The sequence below is a fragment of the Pagrus major genome, chromosome 11, assembly GCF_040436345.1.
Source record: "Pagrus major chromosome 11, Pma_NU_1.0".
Lineage (NCBI taxonomy): Eukaryota > Metazoa > Chordata > Actinopteri > Spariformes > Sparidae > Pagrus > Pagrus major.
In genome coordinates this window covers 11030892-11052873 of record NC_133225.1, presented here as the reverse complement: position 1 = coordinate 11052873, position 21982 = coordinate 11030892, and the positions used below count along the sequence as shown (strand labels likewise).

The 21982-nt window shown below is 42.0% G+C and overlaps 1 protein-coding gene across 1 annotated transcript in view; it reads left to right on the top strand.

Moving 5' to 3' along the window:
• ncanb (neurocan b) overlaps positions 1 to 21982 on the top strand; it is a 122547-nt gene that overhangs the window by 75286 nt on the left and 25279 nt on the right. The window contains exon 12 of the mRNA XM_073476410.1: positions 16761 to 16874. Within this exon, the coding sequence (XP_073332511.1) occupies positions 16761 to 16874 (114 nt within the window). The remainder of the gene's footprint in view (positions 1 to 16760; positions 16875 to 21982) is intronic.

Sequence of the window (21982 nt, the reverse complement as noted above, 5' to 3'; positions counted from 1 at the left end):
ACATTTGTGTACTTACCTTTGTGTTTTTGTACTTAAGACTCAACTAAACAAAGATGCTTCCATTAAAACTCATTAACATAATCATGCAACCATCATTGCTGAATAATAAAGTATTACCTTAAAATGTTGCTTTAGTAAAATCCAAATGTATTTGATATAATTCTTTATTACTGCTAAAATATGCAAAATCCATAGACAAAAACTGTGCAGGCATCTTCACAAGTGGCTGATGGTGATGGTACGGTGTCTCGTAATAGTGTGAATCACTTGTTTCTGCACCATGTAACTTCAGTGAGAGATACTTACTATCAGCAGCCATTTAGATTAGCTTAGTGTGAAGACCGGAATCGCGGGTAACAACCAATCATCACCTCTGTAAATCACAAATTAACATGTTTTATCTCATTTGGTTAATATTTACAAACGCTGACGTGTAGAAACTTCATTTTGTAGTTTTGTACGGGACTATTTCTTGGCTGGGTGAAGTGACGTCCTGGAGTCTCTTCTGCAGCATTCATTTTTGCAGGAAGTCGCTGCTCCTAGCCAAGAAATAGCACATTGCCGGCCTTTATGCTAAGATGTGCTAATCGGCTGCTCGCTGTAGGTTCATATTTATCGTACAGACATGAATGATATTGATCCTCTCACCTAACTCTTAGGAAGAAAGCAAACAAATGTATTTCCCAAAAAATATCCTCCAAATCAGACTGCAGAGGGCCATTTAACAGGTGGATCATTGAGGCTATAAAATATCTTTAATGTTTCAACTACATGTCCAAGGACAGTGCTCCCATGCTTTAAATCATTTATACAACATACCAAAATGGTAGCAAGTATGTCATCACTACAAAGATCATCATCAGCTCCATATAACTGCTCAGGTGTAATAAAAGTAAGTCTGCACTCAAAAACAGAGGATAGAATAAAATGAATTGTTTGTCTTGCTAAAAAATATTACTGCACGTGCTAAACCTAATTTTTGGTGAAATTCTGTTTTTTCTGAATAACTAAAGCAGCTTGACAAAGATATAACAGCATATGACTCGCCACAGCGACTCAGATGAACCATGCATGAGGCTGGATGCTGCAGCGAGAATGTGTCTTTTGTGTGATTGATGACCAGCAGTTTGTCTCAGTTTGTCGGCAGCTGAGGAGCTCTTAAAGGGCTATGATTGGCTGGCTCAGCCTGTACCGACATGCCTCATTAATTCATCCACGCCACTGGCTTCCTCAATCAGCATTATGATTGGCTCTACCCTCCCCAGCCACCACAAGTACTCTTACCTGAGTCGTGCCAACAGCACCGGCAGCGTCTGGTTGGAGCTGTTCGGCGTGAGGCTGACTCAGGCAGCGCTGCGTAGACACTGGAATACACAAATCGGTCACAATAAGAGACAGGCCTACACAAAACTGGTCAGCGCACACACAAAGACACAAAAATTCCCAGACATATGGAAGCACACAATGCCAACATCAAACATCATCAAATACAACCTCAAGCACTTGCAGATGTGTATCAGTTAAACTCTGTTCACTTTTTGTAAGAGATGGCGTAATTTCCCAGTTTTAATCAGCGTGGACACTCCTTCCTCTCAAAACTCCTCCGGACAATGAGAAACAAAGGACATACTGGCTGCAGAGTTGAATGACAATGAGCTGCAGGGCTGTGTGTGTGTGTGTGTGTGTGTGTGTGTGTGCGTGTGTGTGAGAGAGAGAGAGAGAGAGAGAGAGAGAGAGAGAGAGAGTTCGGCAAGCAGTATCTCGTTGGTATAAACACACCTGCAGATTAATGAGCTGCTGGCCAAGTTGCCAGGACTCACCTCTCTCTCTTTCTCTCTCTCTCTCTCTCTCTCTCCCCCCCACCCACCCACACACACACACACACACACACACACACACACACACACGTTTGACACACGTGTGACACACTTGCCACCTTGAGTTGCCTCATCTCTACTGCTCTTCTTTGTAATTTACTCGTCAGCTGAAGTGTCGGGTACGGTGAGTGAATATGCATGTGTGCGTCTGATATGTGTTTGGTTTAGCTCAGCTTGTGTGTGTGTGTGTGTGTGCAGTGCTGGATGGATGGAGGCAGTGACTCTGTATACACTGGGTGACAGCTGTAGGAGGAAGTGAAGCATATAAAGGCTGGCCACGTAGAAAGCGGGACAAATTGATTTCCCATGAAGACGGGGAAGTGGGTTTTACACGGGGGGGGGGGTCTTATCAGCATACCAGAAACATTCACACAACAACAAACACATACAGACACACAAACACATGCACACCAGGACACAAACTTATATCATCCAGTGAAAATATGGATCACGTAATGCTAAATTCGTATGAGAGCGCGCACAAACATAAAAACATGAACATGTGCACTCATGCAGCAATAAACATAAACAGTATGTGACCTCTCCCCTTTAAAGGTGCCCTGTGAAGTTTCTGACCACTAGAACTAAAGAGCACCAGTGCGCCATGTTTTGTTTGTATTATGTATGTGATACAAAACAAACGTTGGTGTTAAGCTATCGATAAGATGTTGGTGGTAAAAGTGGAAACCAAGGACTAAGTAAGATGCACCTACACAGGCGGGTTCACAACAAGTGTACGTTTCCATTTTTTTTCCAATTTTATGTCCTGTCCCCCTTGATACACAGACTGAGATCCATGCACACACAGAAATATGTGCAGCAGCACTCATCATCCTCTTTAGTTTAATATCAGTGTATTTGCTCATATGCAGTCAAACAGTTGTTGATGGAACAGATGATTTTGAAACGGCGGGGGCAGAGGGTCCAGCAGCGAGGACCACATAACTGTCCCTCAGCGAAGACTGGTGAGAGTGCCGCTGTTTAATAGCAATGCATAAGGTACTTTCGCACCTGGCTCCTAAAGGGAATGGGATATGACACTCTGATTGGTTTCATTTATGCGCCACCCAAAACACACCCATGACTAATCCAGAGTATAAATACAGCCCCTTTGTGCCATGCACCTTACTTTGTGCTCAGATTATCTGCCATTTAAGTAGCAAAAAGGAGTTGGGCACACCTTTAATGCATTAGCACCATGAGCTTGAGACCATGCGTCATAGATTGTTTAATTAGGGCCCAATGAGTCTCGAGTAAAACCAAATCTAAACAGAATCTTTTTATGTTTAAAACTAAATTCCCCTGAAACCTTTGAAATAGCTGAACTGCGGCTGAATGATTTATCGTTTAATGAGCCAATGTTATTGGTCACACCTGTGATTTTACAAGTCAAAATGCCTGCCATGTAAAAGGTGTACTGCACGTTGGTGTCTGAACATTTTGGTCAAAGATGGCTGTGTTATAGAAGAAACAATATTTTAAAATGTTTTCATTGATGCTATTTCGAAAACACTCACTGAGTCGTCATGTGCCCAAACATTCTAGGTGATCACCTCATGTCAACTTCATAGCAGGTAGACTGAACCAGCTAATGAGTGTAAAAGACGGACAGATGGCTGCTTAGTTGAACCTTGCTCTGACTCACTGATTCAATATAAAAACAACATTGATTTTGGTTGTTACAAACTAGACTGTATTTTAATTAGTAAATAATTGCAGGATCAGTCAGAAAAATCACAGTTACTGACTATAAAGCAAGTCCAAGCCTGAAACCTCCTCTTTAAGAAAAGGGTTTGCTGGTCATTCATCATCTTTACATTCTTGTGAGGATGTGTGGATCCTCACAGATGTATCAACACATACATACCGTCTACGTGTGTACACCCACATGTACACGTACCGTATATGCTGTGGGTACCAAAGCCAACAGTACAAAGGTTTGGCAGCGGCAGAACAATTCAAGAAAAAGTAGCAGGAGACAAGAATGCGACAAAGTGCGATGCAGGAAGAAAGCATGAAAGAGAAGGAGACAGAAGAAAGCTGATTGAGAGGATAAAGTCCTTAACCTGGCCTGAGTATGATCGACTGTCACAAATTAGCTGAAAAAATAACAAATAACTCCTCTTTAAGAATAACCAGAGGCAGTTTGTTTGGTTCATGAGCCTTTTCTTCTCAGATATAGATTTAAAGATTCAACATCAGAGCTTCTTTATGCAGAAACACATCCTTATATAATGTCAGTGTCAGTGATTAATTGAATCTGACAGCACTATGGAAAAAATAGATAATTTCAGTCTACTATTTCCTCTTTAAGTATGTCAGAAATAGCGACAGGAGGCAGAGAATAGCCTGTCATTCACCCCTCTGGGGAACTGCTCTACTTTAAGACTAGAGTTATTGTATTTTTTAAGTGTGTACACTCACACAAGTAAGGAACAGGAGAGAAGGAAGTGAGGAGGAAGGAGGGAAGGAAAGAGAAGAGGGAGGAAGCAATAGAGGAAGCAACAAATTGTGAGGGAGGAAGACGTGGAAGATGGAGGGAGGAGGAAGGTGAGAATGAAGGGAAAAGTGATAGCATAAGCAATCCATTTTAAGAGTTAGACATGTAGCTCCTCTAAGCTGAGGTGCGATGTGTTAATGATCCCACCCTGGGTGTCTCGGGCAGATAAAGTTGTCAAGGAACAGACCAAACCCCACAAGGCCCAGAGGGACGCTGCCTCTGCTAACACCAGGAGCCCTTAAGGGACACCTGTAAACCCTCCTGATTCAAAGGAAATTAGCCCGGTAAGACCCACTGGGCAAAGGAGAATAAACTTGCCATTTAGAGATCTCCAGAGGGAGGTAGAGAGAATAGAAGGTAAAGAAACTTGGAAGTGACTGATGAAAAAGGAGTGTGGAAGGCAGCGATGGATGGAAATGACTGCGGAGGAAGAGAAATGAGGGGAAGGAAAGGGAGGAGAAGGAAGGGAAAGTAAAAAAAATAATGTCTACAACCCCACTTACAAAGAAGCTGGGATGCTGTGTGAAAAGTAAATAAAACCTGCCCAGTCGCCAGGATATTATGTGTCAGTTAACATTTATGCAGACCACAGTAACGTCCAAGGCTGATGTGTGTACATCACATTATATGCCACCTGCTGCAGCAGGTGGTGGAGGGGAAGGTAGTGGCGCTATTACACACCAACAACAAGGCTGCCAAACGGGCGACTGCAATTCAAGTTACACCACTTTTAAGGACATCTGGAGACATTTCCAGCGGTTTTGTGGCGACCAAAACTGGCCTTTTCTTCACGGGAAGTGGAACTCCATCTCCATCTGTGATCGTGACCATGATGTTTTTCTAACCCTATTCAAGTGGTTTTTGTGCCTTAACCTAAGCAGAGTACAAAGAACAGCTTTGTGACAAGAGAGAACTAGAAGATTCAACCTAAACAAACGTAATGTTGAAACATAAGCATCTGTGGATTTGCAGAAACGTACTTAGCTAACATTTACTCTGGCAATTGAGTTGGGGTAGGGTAAGGCTCACCACTTTGTGAAAAACATGATTGTATATACAGATATCATTGTAACAGGTACAGATCTTTTACCAATGTTAGCATTCTGTTTTTATTTACAAATCCTGATGATTCTTTGAATCTATTCTGCATTTCCTGTAATGTTTAAATCTTCCTCCATCTCTAGTTTCCTTCTTTCTCCTTTCGTGAGAAGGCCAAAAATAGAGTGATAGGATGATACTGGTGGCACTGTGGCAGCTTGCTTCGGCTTCTCCTGGCTCTGACTTTCATGCCCCCACTCCCACACAAAATATAAACAGACACTCAAAATGGAGCCTGTGAATACACACACAAACACACACATCTATACTGTATAGCGTCTGTGAGAGGAGTCAGGCTGTCAGAACTGAAGGCTAGCGGAGCGATGTGAGATGTTGTGACACTTTACCTCATTACATTTTCCCAGGCTGTTATGAATGTTGCAGCAGCGCTGTCAACCAAAGCGAAGACCTGTCTGAAACATACTGTGCACACACACATCCGCGCTCATTGACGCATGCACATTCACAGCGCAGCACATGAATTACGATGAATCTTTTGCTCTTTTTATATTTCATGTTGTGGTATGATTTTTGGAAATGTCTACAAGGCAGGTTTCAGGCTCACTTTGCCCGATTCCCCCTGATGCACAAGAAAGTCTGGTAAACCCAGACGATTTGGATCGTTGCCTGCACGCTGCTCTCGGTACATCATCGGGGCTCCGAGATGTAATTGCGTCTGGGGCTAGTGGTGAGGTAACATATCCCTGTTCATTCTCACATCTCCGCCAAGTAAAAGGGATGAAGCATTCTCTGTATTTTCACCAGAAACCCCAGGATGAAGGACTTTTCTGATAGGTTGATCAGCATTGCACTGAGCTCTCTGGAGAGCAGCACAGAGCCTTGGGCTGTACCAGAGTTGCTGTGTAGTCTGTACGTTTCCACTTCTCCCCGCTGATCCTGATCCCTTTGTAATCCACCCGCACCCAAACACAGCTGACAGCCTGCGACTCTATAGTATACTGCTGGCACAGACACACACATGCACATAGAGACATACACAACTCACACTGTTCATTCAGACAAACACACACTCACAGGTGCTAGCAGAAATACAGGTACACATGCAGTTTATGTGTCCAATCTGTATCGCTTACTAGATTAAACATACTCTGAAACACTGAAAAGTTGTTGTAGTTGAATGTCTGTTTTCATTCTTGAAATATTACCTCCATTTTGTAGCTGCAGTGGAGTTTTCAATCATATCACATACTCTTCAACAAAAGAGACTTTTTCCAGCTGGCATGGATAGATGATCAACGCTCCATTTATCTCTGAGCACTTTAAAGACTTCTCAAACTCAGAAGTTGGCACTGAAAGTTTATTCCTGATCTTGGAAACATAAGTTGACAAAATAATCTCCTGACAGGGTCCATTTGGTAGCCGTTCTGGCTCATGTGATGGGATCAAAAGCTCCAGAACAGCCACTAAAAGGATCTTTAGGGGAAATGTTTTTGTCAACTGATCATATTAAAGTTTTCTCTGCATGTATTATCTGATACCATATCCACGGGTCCAGACCGGGACTTTAGTTGCATTGTGCGACTACTTTTGGAGACAGTGCAACTACATTGTAGTAAGTAGTTTAAGTAGAACCACCCTTGCGACTTGCCAATATGACCCCTGTGATTCTGCTTTTTAAATTATCCTCATCATCATCATCATCATCATCATCATCATCATATATCATGTGAAACATCAGGAGCTGCGTCTCCGCTAGTAACGTTTTGACACAGCCACCATACAAAAGAAAAGAAAACATTCTGCAAGCAATTATCTGATGCAATTCCTCAGTACATAAGCCATTATTGTTGCTGAGCAATGCATTTAAAAGGGAGGGAGTGGGGGTGAGGTGGTGCTTGGAAGTGGACAAGAGATTACCCATGATGGGATTATGATTGAAGTGTAATGAGGATACATGAGACATAGCCTACTGTATATGAGGTGGATCCACTGATGTGCATTTTTGATGTTCATGCAGTTGATGCAGTGTTCACACAGGAAATCCAGCACGATGAAAGGGTTTAATCTTGTAGGATTTCTTCTTTTTATGTGGCCTTTACAAAATCTGAATTCAACTCACGTTTCACAATAATAAAAATTACGAAAGTATTTATGAGATTATAGAGAGCATGAGGGGACTTGTGTCCCTCTGGGACGCCCAATATACAGTATCTACTCTATAGATCTAATGATACTGTCATAATTCAGTACTAACCACACAGTAATCCAGTAGTTATTATGGGTGAGAAACCTGTGTTTCATATCTTTTCTGTCAGTCATTTTGTTTCTAAGGCTTACATGTGCAACCAAAGAATTGTAAGCGCACAGAATATGGAAGGTGGTATAAAGGAAACAGCTTAAAACGAACACCTTTACTCTCAAATCTCCTCTGCTGGGGTTTTCCTGAGATAGCAGAGGAAACTAATCTTTGGACAAGGCAGAAATCCATTTACACAGAGGACTCCTGTGTTTTTTCAGCTGCTACAAGGGATGGATGTACAGTTTGATGGTCTTGTCTTCCACACAGTCTGTACCTGTAGTGTAACTGTGGTGAGACTGAACCAAAGTATTACAGTGCCAGCCCTCTCTTTAAAGACCTGCAGGGTCATAATGAGTCAGATCTGCCAAGGAGTTTATGTTTTCACCTGTGTCTGTTTAGTTGAGTTAGTCGCATTAGTTGGTTGTTTGATTGGTTGTTTGGTTGGTTTTGTTGATTGGTTGGTTGGTTGGTTGTTTAGTTGTTTAGATCTGGTGAGCTTAAATTATGCTTAAGCAGTTATGGGAGGTTTAAAATTTAGAGCGATACTGGGCTATGCTATTCACATTGGATTAGGCATGATTGAATTAAAGGGGAGTGTTAGGCCTTGGCAGAGGTATGCGTGCTACTCAGTGCCATTCTAGCTTTGCATGCATTCATCACTGCAAGTGATTCCTTTAACATCAAATCAAGATCACGTTGGTAATATAAAAATATTGTTTCGAGCAGCTTTAAGTCGTTGTTGCCAACAGTGATCAACATGCATGGGACTCCAAGAGTTAGAAGTGGGAAGCAAGAACACCTCTTGCTCTCTGTTAGCAAGTGAGTAGGCGTCCACACATCCTGAACTACACATGCATCAAGTTTGTGCTTGCAGCTGTGTATATTTATTCTGTGTGCACACACACTGTGCTCTGCCAACACACACACTCAAGAATACAAACATTTGAGGAGTGTGATTCTCTCCTGCACTCCTCACACACACTCTTTACACAAACAGACACATACATTCCCATAAACACATCAACATCCATTTTACGCTCTTACTCATTAATGCTGCTGTACACACACAGCAACACATAGGCTTTATAGTTATTGACACAACACAACATGGTCCATTGAGTGGCCGCGCTGTTTGGACGAGCGGCGGCTCAATAGAAAGGTATCCATCTTTGTAGAAGGGCATGGAAATGTCAATGCCCCTCAGCTAGCTAAAGCAAGTCAATCATCCGGGGTCTTGCACAATGAAAGATGACAAACACAAAGAGCCTTTCAGCAAAAACCTTTGTGTGACAAACATTTCCATTTCAAAGGCTTCATTTTACAGGATGTCATGTCAATTTATTTTTACATAATGTCGGCTGTGGTTCGGAGGCAATTAGGAGACTGTAAAAAGGGTGACCAGATCTGTCACTGCTGTTGGTTGATAAGGGGGCAGACGGGCACACTTGTGTGTTTGTAAGAGTGTGTTTCTGTATGGGTGTGTGTCACAGATTGGTGATTGGTGAGTTCGCTTGAATGAATGTGAGTTTTCTTCCATCTAGCGGGCAAAAAAGTCTTCCTCCGTAGCATATATTGTCCCTTCACGCCCTGTCAGATGTGAAGTCTCCTCGTGGCATTTACTGGTTCAAAGGTTCTCTGTGTAATTGATCAGACTGCTGTTTGATCTGTACGTCTGGCATTTAGTCTTCATAGGAAAATGTGCTTTTCCAGCTCTGTTACCTGGCCGGCTTACAAATGCCCGTGCCTGCCACCAACGGATATTTTGTGCGGATGGATTATATACAACCTATAATGAGATTTGCTTGTGTATCTGCGCACATGTACTGTGACGTATGAACAGAAACACACCGCGCTGTAATGTCTTAAATTCTTGTCATCATTAATTTTTTTCCATGAATTTTCCCCATGAATGACTTTCTTTCTCTCTTCAACCTTTTTTTTTTTTGTCTTTTCAACTTTTTTCATTGTCGCTGCCCTCTTCATCTTTTCACTTAATGAAACATTTTTTATCAGAGTTTTTCCCAATTTGCCAAAGCAATTACGCCTGAGACATTTTGCAGAAACAGGACTCTCACTCCTGCAGAACTTTCCCCTCAAATGTTAAATAGCTCAAAAAAAAAAAAAAAAGTGGGATGCAGCACTGAATCCCACTGCTCCCAGCACTCTTTCAAACTGTCATTGTGTTGACAGTCAAATGGCTGCAATCTTGACCCTTTCAATAGATATTTGTAGTTGTTTTGGCATTCAAAATGGGCAGCTGATGTCTGTGCTCCCTCTCCACTGCACTCCAGCTACATTGCAAACACCTTAACACAAGAGCAGCAATCACTATAAAAAGCACACGCAGATGAAATTGTAGCTATTTTTGTGTCAAAGCCAACAAATGCTAAAAGTAAAAAATAACTCAAATGCTTCTCGCTTTGACATATCCCTTTATTTGATGTTGTGGGTGAATATTTATGAGTGTTTGGAGCAGAGAAAAGGACATTTGGAAAACAACTCACTGCAACGCAAAAAAAAAAAAGGTGACCAAAAGAAATCAGACAGTGTTTGTTTTTATGTGATAAGAATCCAGACATTTCAGACTACGGCTTTCTCTCTGCAAATAAATGCCTGAATAAATGGTGTGCATATAGAGTATTTACCTCTGACCCTGTTTGACAGTATCATCCTGTTAAAAACATCTATACATTGAATTTTTTATTACAATAAATACACAATATGAGACCAAGATTATTTCCTTTTATTATGATCAATGTCAAAAATATATATATACATTTGGGATGACCGCTCTGACCCAGATTTGATCTCCTAAAATGTTTTAGACAAAAAAACAATAAAACAAAAGCAAACATTGAAAAATAATCATTCAGTCTATATGCTTTGTGGAGAAGCCTCGGGGCAACATCTCATTTCAGGGATCGGATGGTCGAGCACATCCTCGATACGGGAAACCTAAACAGGGCTATGATCAATCTGGTGTGACGTTAGGTTTTCCATACAGCTATATTCCTTGTAAAATGTTTAACTCTTATTCCTAAACCAACTTCACTCGGGGTTTGCAACCATTAACTTTCAGAGACATATATTCTTATTGGGGGCGTACATCTGATTTCCATTTTTGACGCATGTAGTTGTATTTGTGCAGCTTATAAGGGGTGATATAGGGTTAAGTTAAATTGCATCAATCTATATCTGTAAAGTTTAAAGCAGAGGTAACGCCATCTTTGCACAACTCACAAACTCACAACTTCCCTGTGCAGATTTTTTCCCAGTTCTGACTTATTCTGAGTTTGGATCTGTCCTCATCGGACGACATAAGCGCTTCATACACTAGTATGATAGTTTTGAATAGTGGTTGGTTGGCATGGCACAATATTTTCACAGGTGTGATAGTAAGTAAATCCCACTGGTCTTAAAAAGTGTTTTAACAAGTGTGTGTTCATGTAATAATCGATCTTAGTAAGGAGAGAAAACTATGTTTTCAGGGCCTGTTAGTTGTTTTTTTATAAAGCCCTCACTTGACACTGAAGGGAAAGAATAATTTGTGTCTTTAAACCTTCAATTGTACACCTAATCATTTTCATAACGCGTAGTGTCATCCCAGAATTCATTTAACTTACACTTACAATTGTAACTTACAAGAAGAACATTTGATTTTATCGATATAAGACTCAGACTAAATCTTATCAAACCTCATGCTACTCATTGACACCTTAATAGGATAAATCTGCGGTGTGGAGAAATTACCAATAGCTTCTAATGGAATGGAGTGCTGCTTTTATGTTGTCATTTGTGTCTAATGTGGGAATTTAATTAATCCACAGACCTCTCAGGATTCTCTAATACTCACTTAGAGAGTTATGTTATTAAAAGTGAATAACTTTTATCTGGAGATGAAAAAGCCTCTTAAATCTTTTGGAAAATCAGTGGCCGTTTGTCTGAATGTAGCCTCATTATTTGAGCGCAGGATTTCCTCCACTTCCTCGTATTAAAAAGAATAACTGACCGTATATAATATATATAATGTCCTGTTTAAAAATCAGTTCCAACTGGAAGCAGAAAGTTAGTCTCTTGTAACCATGCAAGAGTTTTTACTGCAAAGTTATTCGGCCACTGACAGAATATACCATGTTTATATGCATGCCAGTCCTTGGCTGATGTATCGATTCTTCTCTCCAAGCCTTTATTACCCTCTGAGTGGACCCCCTCTCTCTCTCTGCTGGACTCTTCCTGACCAAAACCCACAAGGATTCATAGCCGTGAAATTGCTGATTGCAGTTGAGGGCTCATTTACAAAATGGAAAAAAGAGCTGTTTACTTTTTATTTGGCCTGAGCATTCGCAAACGGAGTGGCTCGGGCGAGAATTGAAAGCATAAATCTCACTGTTGTAAAGCAGAAAAAGGCCATCCAGAGGTGGCAAAGTCATAGAGAGGACATAGGGATGGTGGATGGTTTTTTGGGGGGGGAGTGGGCAGGTGATGGAGTTGATCTTGGGCTGGACATAGCTCTGGTCGAGTACACAGGTAATAGAAATTTAATCTGATCTATTGAACTGACAAATAATCCCAAAAGGGAAATGGGGAACGGCTGACCCAGGCCCTTCTCCCATCCGATTTCTGTTTGCTCTCCGTCTCCTTCTTTCTCTCCGTGTTTCTATCTCTTTCTCTGTCCCTTTTCAATTATTCATACCCTGGTTTCGACACATGCCTGCAGTAAGCCTCCAGATATTCTGTCAACCGACACCACCCCCGGTTTGTCTGGCTGCTCTCTCACTTTCCTCCTCCATATTTTTGTATCTCTATTTCCCCATCTTCTGTCCTCAAACTCGTCAGCTCTCCTCAGATACAAACAGAGAGGCGGGGGATAAACAACAAGTTACATATTTATTCTGCAATCAAACACCCCCGTCCAAACGACGTATTTCTCAATCAGCGGTGAACCACATTTAAACCTCAATTTCATATCTATATCCCCTCTGCCATTCTGTTAACCACATCAACTTTTACATTAATTTGCTGCCTCTCCTGACAGATTCAAATTAATAACGTTGGCTCAAAGGAAAGCTGATAGCGTCGCTAGTGTGTTAGCTGCACCCAGCAATTACCACATTGCCTGGCACCTGTTTATCCCTCCATCCATTTCTCTGCCAGCAGATAAGTGGAGCGCTGCTCTCCCCGACTCCCTGGAGACCCCACTAGTGCCCAGGCCTGATTTTGTTGTACTGGGGAGTGAGCCAGAGATTGGTGGACACACACATACAAATGCACAAATACAGTCAAAGACACACACACGCGGCCACCTGCTTAACTTGGACGGTTCTCTTATTAAGCCAGTAGGGCAGAGTGGACGCTGAGTGGACGGAGCTGCTGCACTCCGGCTATCGTCGCTCTGTTTGACTGGAGGTGAGGAAGGTGGTCACCATTATCAAAGGGTCGTCATGACAGTCTAAATTGTTTAGCTAATGGTCACTTCAATTGGATGACACATGACAACAATCCTTAAATTTAGTGACTGAGATATGTAGTTGGACATTTTACCGTCAGGGCTCTATAGTGCACAAACTACATAATGGAGACACCATATCTAAATCATCCCAAACACATCTTTGGCAAAGCTGTACTGCAGTTAACTCAACCTTATCAAGTTCAACTAAGCAGCCATTTGATTGGGTGCAAGTGACAACGTCCATCTCATACAGTCAAGTTTCCTGGTGTATTGATGACCCTTTGTTCTTAAATTTCTTCAGACATCCTAAAAATTGACGAGATGAAGTTCAGTCTATTCCAGCTGCAAATGTCTAGAGTATGCACATAATGTCCACCCACCTACTGTGTCCCCTCTAATAGCTGATGTTCAGAGCTGTATTTTATTGAGCGCAATGCTCCTAAAATTCCTCGACTCTTTACCTCAGTGCTACAGTCCTTAATGAGGCCAGATGCTGGCTCGTATTAGGCCCAGTAGCTGTTTTTTTTTTTTTTTGAACAGCTGTACTGGCAAACTGCTCATCTGTTGGTTCACAGTGTGAAGGGAGGGATATTTTCAGTGGCTATCATTCATCATACATCATATTTCAATTACATGGAGCTCCTCTGAGGAGATTCAGGCATCTGTTTTCATGTAGTTGTAAATCACATGCATCTTTTCAGGTCCGGTTTTGTCCAGCTGCACTTTTTATCTGCACTGGATATTCTTAAAGTAAATTTAGGTGGTTTTAAAATTGGTGTACTTTCTTGTCAAAGAACACTAAAATGATGAAAGAGTTTCTTTCAACCATGATTTCTTTTACTTAATTTTATCACATCATACCAGGACTCTCTGCAGGAAGATTAATTGGCTCAGGAAGTTTCTATTCTGCTGTTTGTCCTTTTCCTTCAATACCGCACTATTTAACACCATTAACTCAGCATGGCCTCTCTTCACCGCAAGGCACTGCATGATCAAGCACTTTAGAGACTGGAGCCTTAAAACTTTAATGATAATATTATGTTCAGCTGTAATAAAGGTCCATGATTTACGTAGCTTGCATAGCTGGCACAGGATACCTCATGTAGTTAATTTTCTTTACCAGTGGCTTTATCAATAATGCTGTAGTCTATCAACAACCGTGATGGACAGTCATGGTACTGATGTCAATCTAGAGTCATGTATCTCCCAACTATTAGAGCTCTTGGTCACGCATACAAGAAGATTAAAGTGGTCCTCCAGCATTTTAGGTCTTTCATTCGACGCTCTCTGCCTCCTAAATGTCCACCTTTAATTCAAAACCAGTTTATAACACAGGCCCAAGCGTAGATAACCCTACTTACATCACTTTGACATCATCAAGGTTTTTTGTTTTTTTTTTCAAACTTTGAAAAGCTTTCTCCAGAGCCCCTGGAGACATTATGCAACTGTCTTGTATAAAATCAGCGGAGTGATCAAGCCTTTGTTGTCGTCATAAAAATGTGAATCAGCCCTCCCCTTGCTGTCAGATTATCTAAACCAATCTTTAAACACATTTTCTGTGTTTTTGTATGAGACTATCTTACTGTACCTGCTTTTTTATTTTGTTCTTTGTTTTTTTATATTTTATATTCCCACCCCATCATGAGTCAGACAGACTGGCTGTTATTCCGAGTTGATCCATTTTTTTCTGAAATCTCCTATTTTCTTCCTCAACCATGCAGCTATTTTTTTTTTCTGTGTTGTCTTTTCTATCACAATTCCACATTACACTGCAGAGTTGTCCACTGCAATAGAGCACTGCAGCATTGATGACCTGACAGGCACTTGTTAGGGGGACGCTGTTTGATGCGAGTGTATTAAGGACGTCGCTTGTTTGGAGATGCTGTTTCAAAACCGGACTGTTTCCCCCTAAAAATCAGTTGCCATCAGACTTGGATGTGGGATTAGAATAAGCATACCGAGATTGTCGAGAAAAGGCTGGTAACAGGTATCCCACAGCAATAGGCCCTGAACTATTACTGCACAAGATGTCTCTGTCTGTCATTATTCATAACATGCGGTTGATTTGCAGTCTAACGATGCTGATAATCAGTTATTTCTCTGTGAGCTGTTTTTGACACCAAAGAGCATAAATATACACATAAGTATTAAAATGCTGCATGAACTGCTGTTAGTCAATGGAATTTGATTTCCTTCTTCGTAGGTCTGATTAATGTCGGATAGCAATCTGCAAAACTGTCCGACCAGTGAGTTAGCTGTCAGTCTGTGTAACGTTATGTGTCCTCCTCTTCTGTTTCATTTGTAAAACATCAGTATGAAAATAGAGCTCAAATGCAACAAAGGATCATATTTCCCTTGTTCCAGATCAAATGAGCCTATTTACAGGTGTGAATGGAGGCTATTAAAAGTGAAAGTATTGAAAAATGGAACGATTAAAATATGATGCATACGATTCATGTCAGTTCGGGGGTCATATCAAATGTTTCTGAGAGCTGCCATCAGCCCATAGGCCCCACTTTGAGAACCCGTTCGGTAAACCAACACTAATGCCATCTCATTCCAACTCTGGCAGGGTCTCTACCTCCTGCATCTAATTCAGCCTTTAATATCAGTCAGCCCAGAGCGGTGTACCAGCAATGAAGCTGTCACGCTGTTTTATCCGAACAGACTCTTCCGCCCCAAAACGCTGTCTGCCTGCAAAGCCCCTGTAATCCAACCCTGAAACTTGCCAACTTCCCAGACTCGCAGCATCATATCACCTCTGTCTTTCTCCCCCCGCCTCCGCCCTTGTTTTCATTACCTCTCCTTCACACCGCTATTCTCTGTGTTTTTCGAGCAACTCTCTATCCCAAAATCTTTCTTCACTCTTCAGACTCCGCCATTTCCATTCACTCCCCTCTCCTCCTGTGACCTCTTGCCAAGCCTCCAGGGACTCTCTCTCAGTTGCGGGATACCAGCTGCAGTTTTAATGATTTTGCCCCCAGGCCCAGATCAGCCAGAGAAATACAGTTAACATTTTTGCAACAGAGTTGGAACTCTCACCCCTGCAACGAAGCTGCCAAATGTGTGTGTGTATATATGAATTTGCATGTGAGTGTGTGCAAACATTTAGACTAAGAAATACCATCTGACTGGTTGCATCTCCTTGTTTTTTTGTTTTTTTAGCTGCTAGCGAGACAGCCAGTGCATCATTGTGAGCAGAAGATGGAGGCTCATCCAACTTAATGGTTGGATTAATTCTCTTTTTCTACCTTACACCCGACTCCGCACTCTCCCTCGCTCTTGCAGCTCCGGTTTGACAGCAGAACCGCGGCACGTCCTGCAAACACATTGCAATTAGCATCATGCGCTTCAGTGCATCCCAAACCGCTTGCTGATGAAGTTCAATCAATTGGCTTTAATTATAACTTTCTCAGAAACACCTCTAATCTCTCCAAAAGTTTCAATCTCTCAGGGGTTTGTTCAGTTACAAGCTGCGGCAGGTAGTTTAAAAAGTAGCCGCTTGGAAAAGTGTGTGCAAGAAGTGTGTGTCTGTATTTAATCTGACTCAGACCCTCTCTTTCTCTCTCCCGCCAGACATCGATGACTGCCAGTCCAATCCATGCCAGAATGGAGGAACCTGCATTGACGAGATCAACTCCTTTGTGTGTCTTTGTCTGCCGAGCTACGGAGGAGCTACTTGTGAAAAGGGTAACAATGTGGAATAAACCTCTGCTTTTTCATTTTATTTGTCGGCTCACTCAACAGAGAGGTGTGTGTTGGGTAGATGCAGCAAAGTAAAAGTAAGAGGGGAGGGTGAAGTATCTAGATGGAGGATGGAGGAAAGGATTGAGAGCAGAATGAGGAGGTGGCAGAAATAGATACAGAAGTAAAACAAGGAAGTATAGAAAGAGAAAGGCGAGACAAAGAAGGTGGAGAAGCAAGGTGATGTGACAGCAGAGGAAGCAGGATGAAGATAAACGAGGGAATGGAGTGATGAGGAGGTGGCAAAGGAGAATAAGATGATGCGAGAAGAGTGGCAATGAGGGGACAGAGGTAGAGAGAAAACAGCGAGGGTGAGGAAGATGGAGTTAATGAGGATGTGTAAAAGGAGAAGGTGGAAGAGGGAGGATGAATATAAACAAAGAGATGGAGGAGGAAGAGGAGGAGGGAAGCCCTTTGGAATAATGTATCAGGTTTATACAGAACACCTGCGTCCAGCTGGTTCGTCTCTCATTATGGGAATTCCCCTGTGGGAAGGCGGCCGTGAAGGAGGCTGCTCACAAACTGCACGTTACATAAAAAAATGGCCGACACGTCAGTGGAAAACAACAGTGAGAAAACCCAACAGCTGTTGTTAACATTCTAATATTATTGATTGTTTGGACTTTTGACAATTTCAGCAGAAAAACGCAGAGATTTCTTTAAATGAGTCGATTGATTTGAAGCAATTTTCACCTTGATGTTCCCACGCAGCCTTCACACCGCTATTCTCTGTGTTTTTCGAGCAACTCTCTATCCCCGCATCCTTCTTCACTCTTCAGACTCCGCCATTTCCATTCACTTTTCACCTTGATGTTCCCACGCAGCCATAATGTTTCACGTGTTCTACTATTGAGAAAAATTGGGGGAAAAATGCATACGAGCTGCTATTATGGGCCAGATTACCTGCTTACTTTTTGTGCTGCCAAAGGTTGTTTAGAAATCCTGAATTTTGCATGTTAATGTAGAAATATTGATACTGATAAACTTCCACATACTGTCTGTACATTAAAACTATAATGAGCCACAGAATCTAATAAATTAAAGGGGTGCAATGGGGATGAAATAACTATGTGAGTTTGCAATTACTGAATAATGCAAACTCTACATCACTTAAAAAACGAGATTCAAAATAGCACAATTAAAAATGAATGAATGAAAACAAAGAAAGACAGTTGGAAGGATGAAGAGAGACTTCTAGGAGATGATGAGGAAAGTTTAGAAATCTGAACTGCTCTGAATTACATAAAACCAAGCCACGGGCTCAGCCGGTGTGACCTTTGACCTCAACTCTCCGAAGAGTTATGACTTTGAATATCTGTCTTTTTCACTATGTGTCTGGCTTTCAGTGTCTCACACTGCTTTTTACTGCTCTGCTCTGATCTGGGGCTCTGAGGGCAGAGCAATCGATGGAGAGAGGAGGGCGTGTAGAGAGCCAGGCAGCAGACTGAAGCAGGACTTTTTAAATGCTATAGGAACGGCAGCGGTTTTGGCAGCCGCTAACAGCGAAAATTACACGTTCACAGAACAAAAAACTAAGCTCCAAATTATCTTTTCACTTCACTTCCTGTGCGCCGGCTTGTTGGCTGAACTACAGTAGTTTTGGCACACTAGACGTCAGCTGCTGACTTAAGCTGTCACATTTCTGCTTGAGCTGACTGTGGAGGAAAGCTTGTTCTTTTTTTATCCAGTTCATTGCCTTTGTTTACATCTCTGCAGTAACATATGTTGCTAAACTGTCTAAACCCAGCCTGGTGGTCTGGACCTCACCAGAGGTTGATAGATAAATAAGAGGATCAACTGGATAGGAGAGGAGAGGGCGTAGGTGTTTCTGGAGCACAGGAAGATGCTATTTTTTATTCAGACTTTTCTTTTATCTTGGATCTTTTTGTATGAAACACTAGATCGTTCTTTTTAGGCCAACAAAAAAACACTCTTTGAATGAACTCCCAGCACCAAGACAGACTCTACTTGATCTGCTGAGTGGTCACGAATAGATTGTTGTCTAACAAGGTCATAATCCACAAAGGTTAGGACCACTGCCCTTCAATTTTGATTTAGTGACCCCTTGGTTGTTTTATATTGGTATCATGTCCTCTTTGGCTCTGGAGCATCTGTGTCAAGTCTGAGAAAATAACCCTGATGATGTCATAATGATGTCATCAGGGTCATCTCAGCTCGGGTGTGGCGACCATACATTTTTTTTGGAAAAGGGAAACCTTTACAGCTACAAACTGACGTAGCGGAGCTTGAAAGATTCGGGCATTTCCCAGGTGGGAAGGGTGTAACGAAATATGCTAGAGTTGCATTATGGGAAACGTAGGATCCATTCATTTTGGTGCTGGACACATTTTTCGGAGCTAAAAGTCAGGATATCTCTGCCTTTCCTGCTTTACTTTGATCATTTATGTTTTTTAAAAAGTTGTTTCTTCAAAGTCCACCAACTTGTGGAAGTGCTCGAGTGCCTCTTTAATCTTAGCTGCACTTTTTTAATCTTTCACCACAGCAAATGTAACTTTGGTAGCTGCTTTAGGTAATTTCCCTGTGGCCATGGTTGCCGCTTTAATATTCATGCCCCTCCTGTGGCGCGGTTCATACATAAACAAACATTAAAAACGAGAAGAAGGAGAGCCTGTACAGAACATGTGGTTGCTGTGTTCAGCTGTGTTCAACTGTTTAACTTCAATATGCAGCTTATTTAAATCGAGGCATTTCTTCCCTCTTTCCCAAACACACACACATCTCTCCGTAGCGCCTCCCATTTGACATGCACCGGAGCTGTGCGGACGTTTCCTCTCCTGCTGCGTCACTGCCTGAATGGCTGATTGGGAGCAGCAGGCCTGATGGTGTAAATCTGAGATCTCTGTTTTCCTGTCGCTTTTATCTCTCGCCACGCCGTTCTTGCAGAAATATAGGATTCAGCTGTGAAAAGTGCAATTCGCAACAGGCATTGCTCTGATTTTTTTTTTGATTTTTTTTTTTTGGTGTGATATCAGTTTGATATCCAGTGTGTTTGCGAGGGGGGGTCTGAACCACGACATGAGCAGTGGAAATGAACTCTTTCGTTCCGCCGAGGCTTCCGTCCATTTAAATGTCATCCAATTGGTCCCTGTCTCTCTAAAGTGCTCCAGTTCTCTCTGTCTCATTTGCTGTGTACTTTTGAGCGAGTGTGTCTGTGTGTGTGTGTGTGTGTGTGTGTGTGTGTGTGTGTGTGTGTGTGTGTGTCTGGGCACATTCAGGTGCGCGCGTTGTGAGCTAACAGCCACAGATGCTGGGTAGATCCGGTCGGCTGCTGGCTCCCTCTGGCCTGTTACCATGGTGACCATCTGAGAGTCAATAATAGTGAGCTGACGGGGCTGAAGGTCCTGCAGTGAATGCACTGAGAGAGTGGAGGAAACTCATGTTATTCTGATTTTTTAGAATTATTGTAAAATGTTTCGAACAAGTTTTTGTTTTTATATTTTGCTCTTTCTTTTTAATCATGAGCTTTAGAAATTGATGATTTTTTTGTCGATAAAGTTTTTCAGCTGTGTTCATATTATTTGAATAATCAGCTTTGTAGTTGTAGCTGTGGTAAACAACTGAATCCATCCTCATGTGGTTATTTTAACAACAGTTATCAGTAATGAATGGGTATTTGTTGAAAAAGAAAAGGCAGTTGTGATTAGACTGACAAAGACATCAGTCACTCTCCCCCCCATCCCAGCACTGTTGAGTCCGTCCTGCTGTTTTTTTGGCTCGCTGCCTAATCAGCGGAGGCAGAAACCAAATCTCTCACAGCCCCGACTGAAGTTAAAAGTGACAGAGGAAGCATTAGCTGGCTTCTTCTCATCAGCTTCTTTCCTCCAGTCAGTCTTTTTTATCCATCGTTCACTCTTTCGAGGGAGGAAAGACGACATAATGTGTATGTGTAAGTGTGGATTTGTGACTTTGCTATTCCACTACTGTAGACACCTCTGTTTCATGTTGCCTTCCTTTTTTTTTTTTTTTTTTCTTGCCCTACCTTTCTGCTGTCACTCCCTGCACTTCTTGCATCTTTCTGTGCCTCTCATCTCTGGTGCGCCGCGGGAGGTTTTGTCACACTCTTCTTGCGTGTTTGTGCGTGTGTGTCACTGTGTGAGTGTGCATGCTGCATTTGCTATTTTGCAGTGGCTGCGTGCGAGTGTGTGTGTGTGGTAGTTTGTGTGATGCTTTGACGCTTCTTAGGGCGGTGAATTTGGAGATCTTTCAGCTAACACAGCCACACATACGCATATGTGACATAAAGTGTTCTTCAGCCTCTTACCTGAGCCTTTTGCGATGACAACCTTGATCGAAACCATACATTTAAAATACAATCTTAACCCTCTTTGAACACGCCAAAATGCCCTCACCTTCCCAAAACAGTTCCTCTGTTCAAGGTCTAAAACTCAAATTTGTCCTCACAAAGATAGGGAAAGCTCCCACAAACACTCACATTTTCGAATTCCAATTTCTTTTCTTCTTTGGTGGCACGCTGATACATTACTTGCCACAAACAAACAAAGAAAGCTCAGTCTACCTACCCCTGCACCTTTCCAAACATCAAAAAATGCCATTCCTTTCTTTTTATTCAACAGCAGCTTATACAACAATCGATCACTGCGATTTCAAGCAGTTAAATTACAGTGGGGTGCAATAACTTGCGGTTAGAAAACAGCAAGCTTAATAAAACAATAATCCAATCTACAGGAAATAACTTCTCTCTCTCTTGATCTCTCTCTTTGTTTCCTAACAGAACAAATAATCTACAAATTGGAAACAGAAAGCCTGCGTTAAAAGGATTGTGTTGCTAATTAATCCCAAGGTGTCCGGCTGCTGCTTGGTTATCTGAGGAATGTGTTTGCCTTCGCCCCTAAACTCACAGACGTTGCCAGCATTTCATCCATCTTCTCCCTCCGCCTCCTCCGTCCTCCGTCCTCTGCCTCCCTACATACGTCAAATCTTTCATATTTATTAATTTTCAGTTGACTTTTTAGGAGGAAAAGTTCTGCATCCTTCAACAGGGTGCACAGCCGCTAAAGGCAAGTGTGAGTGGC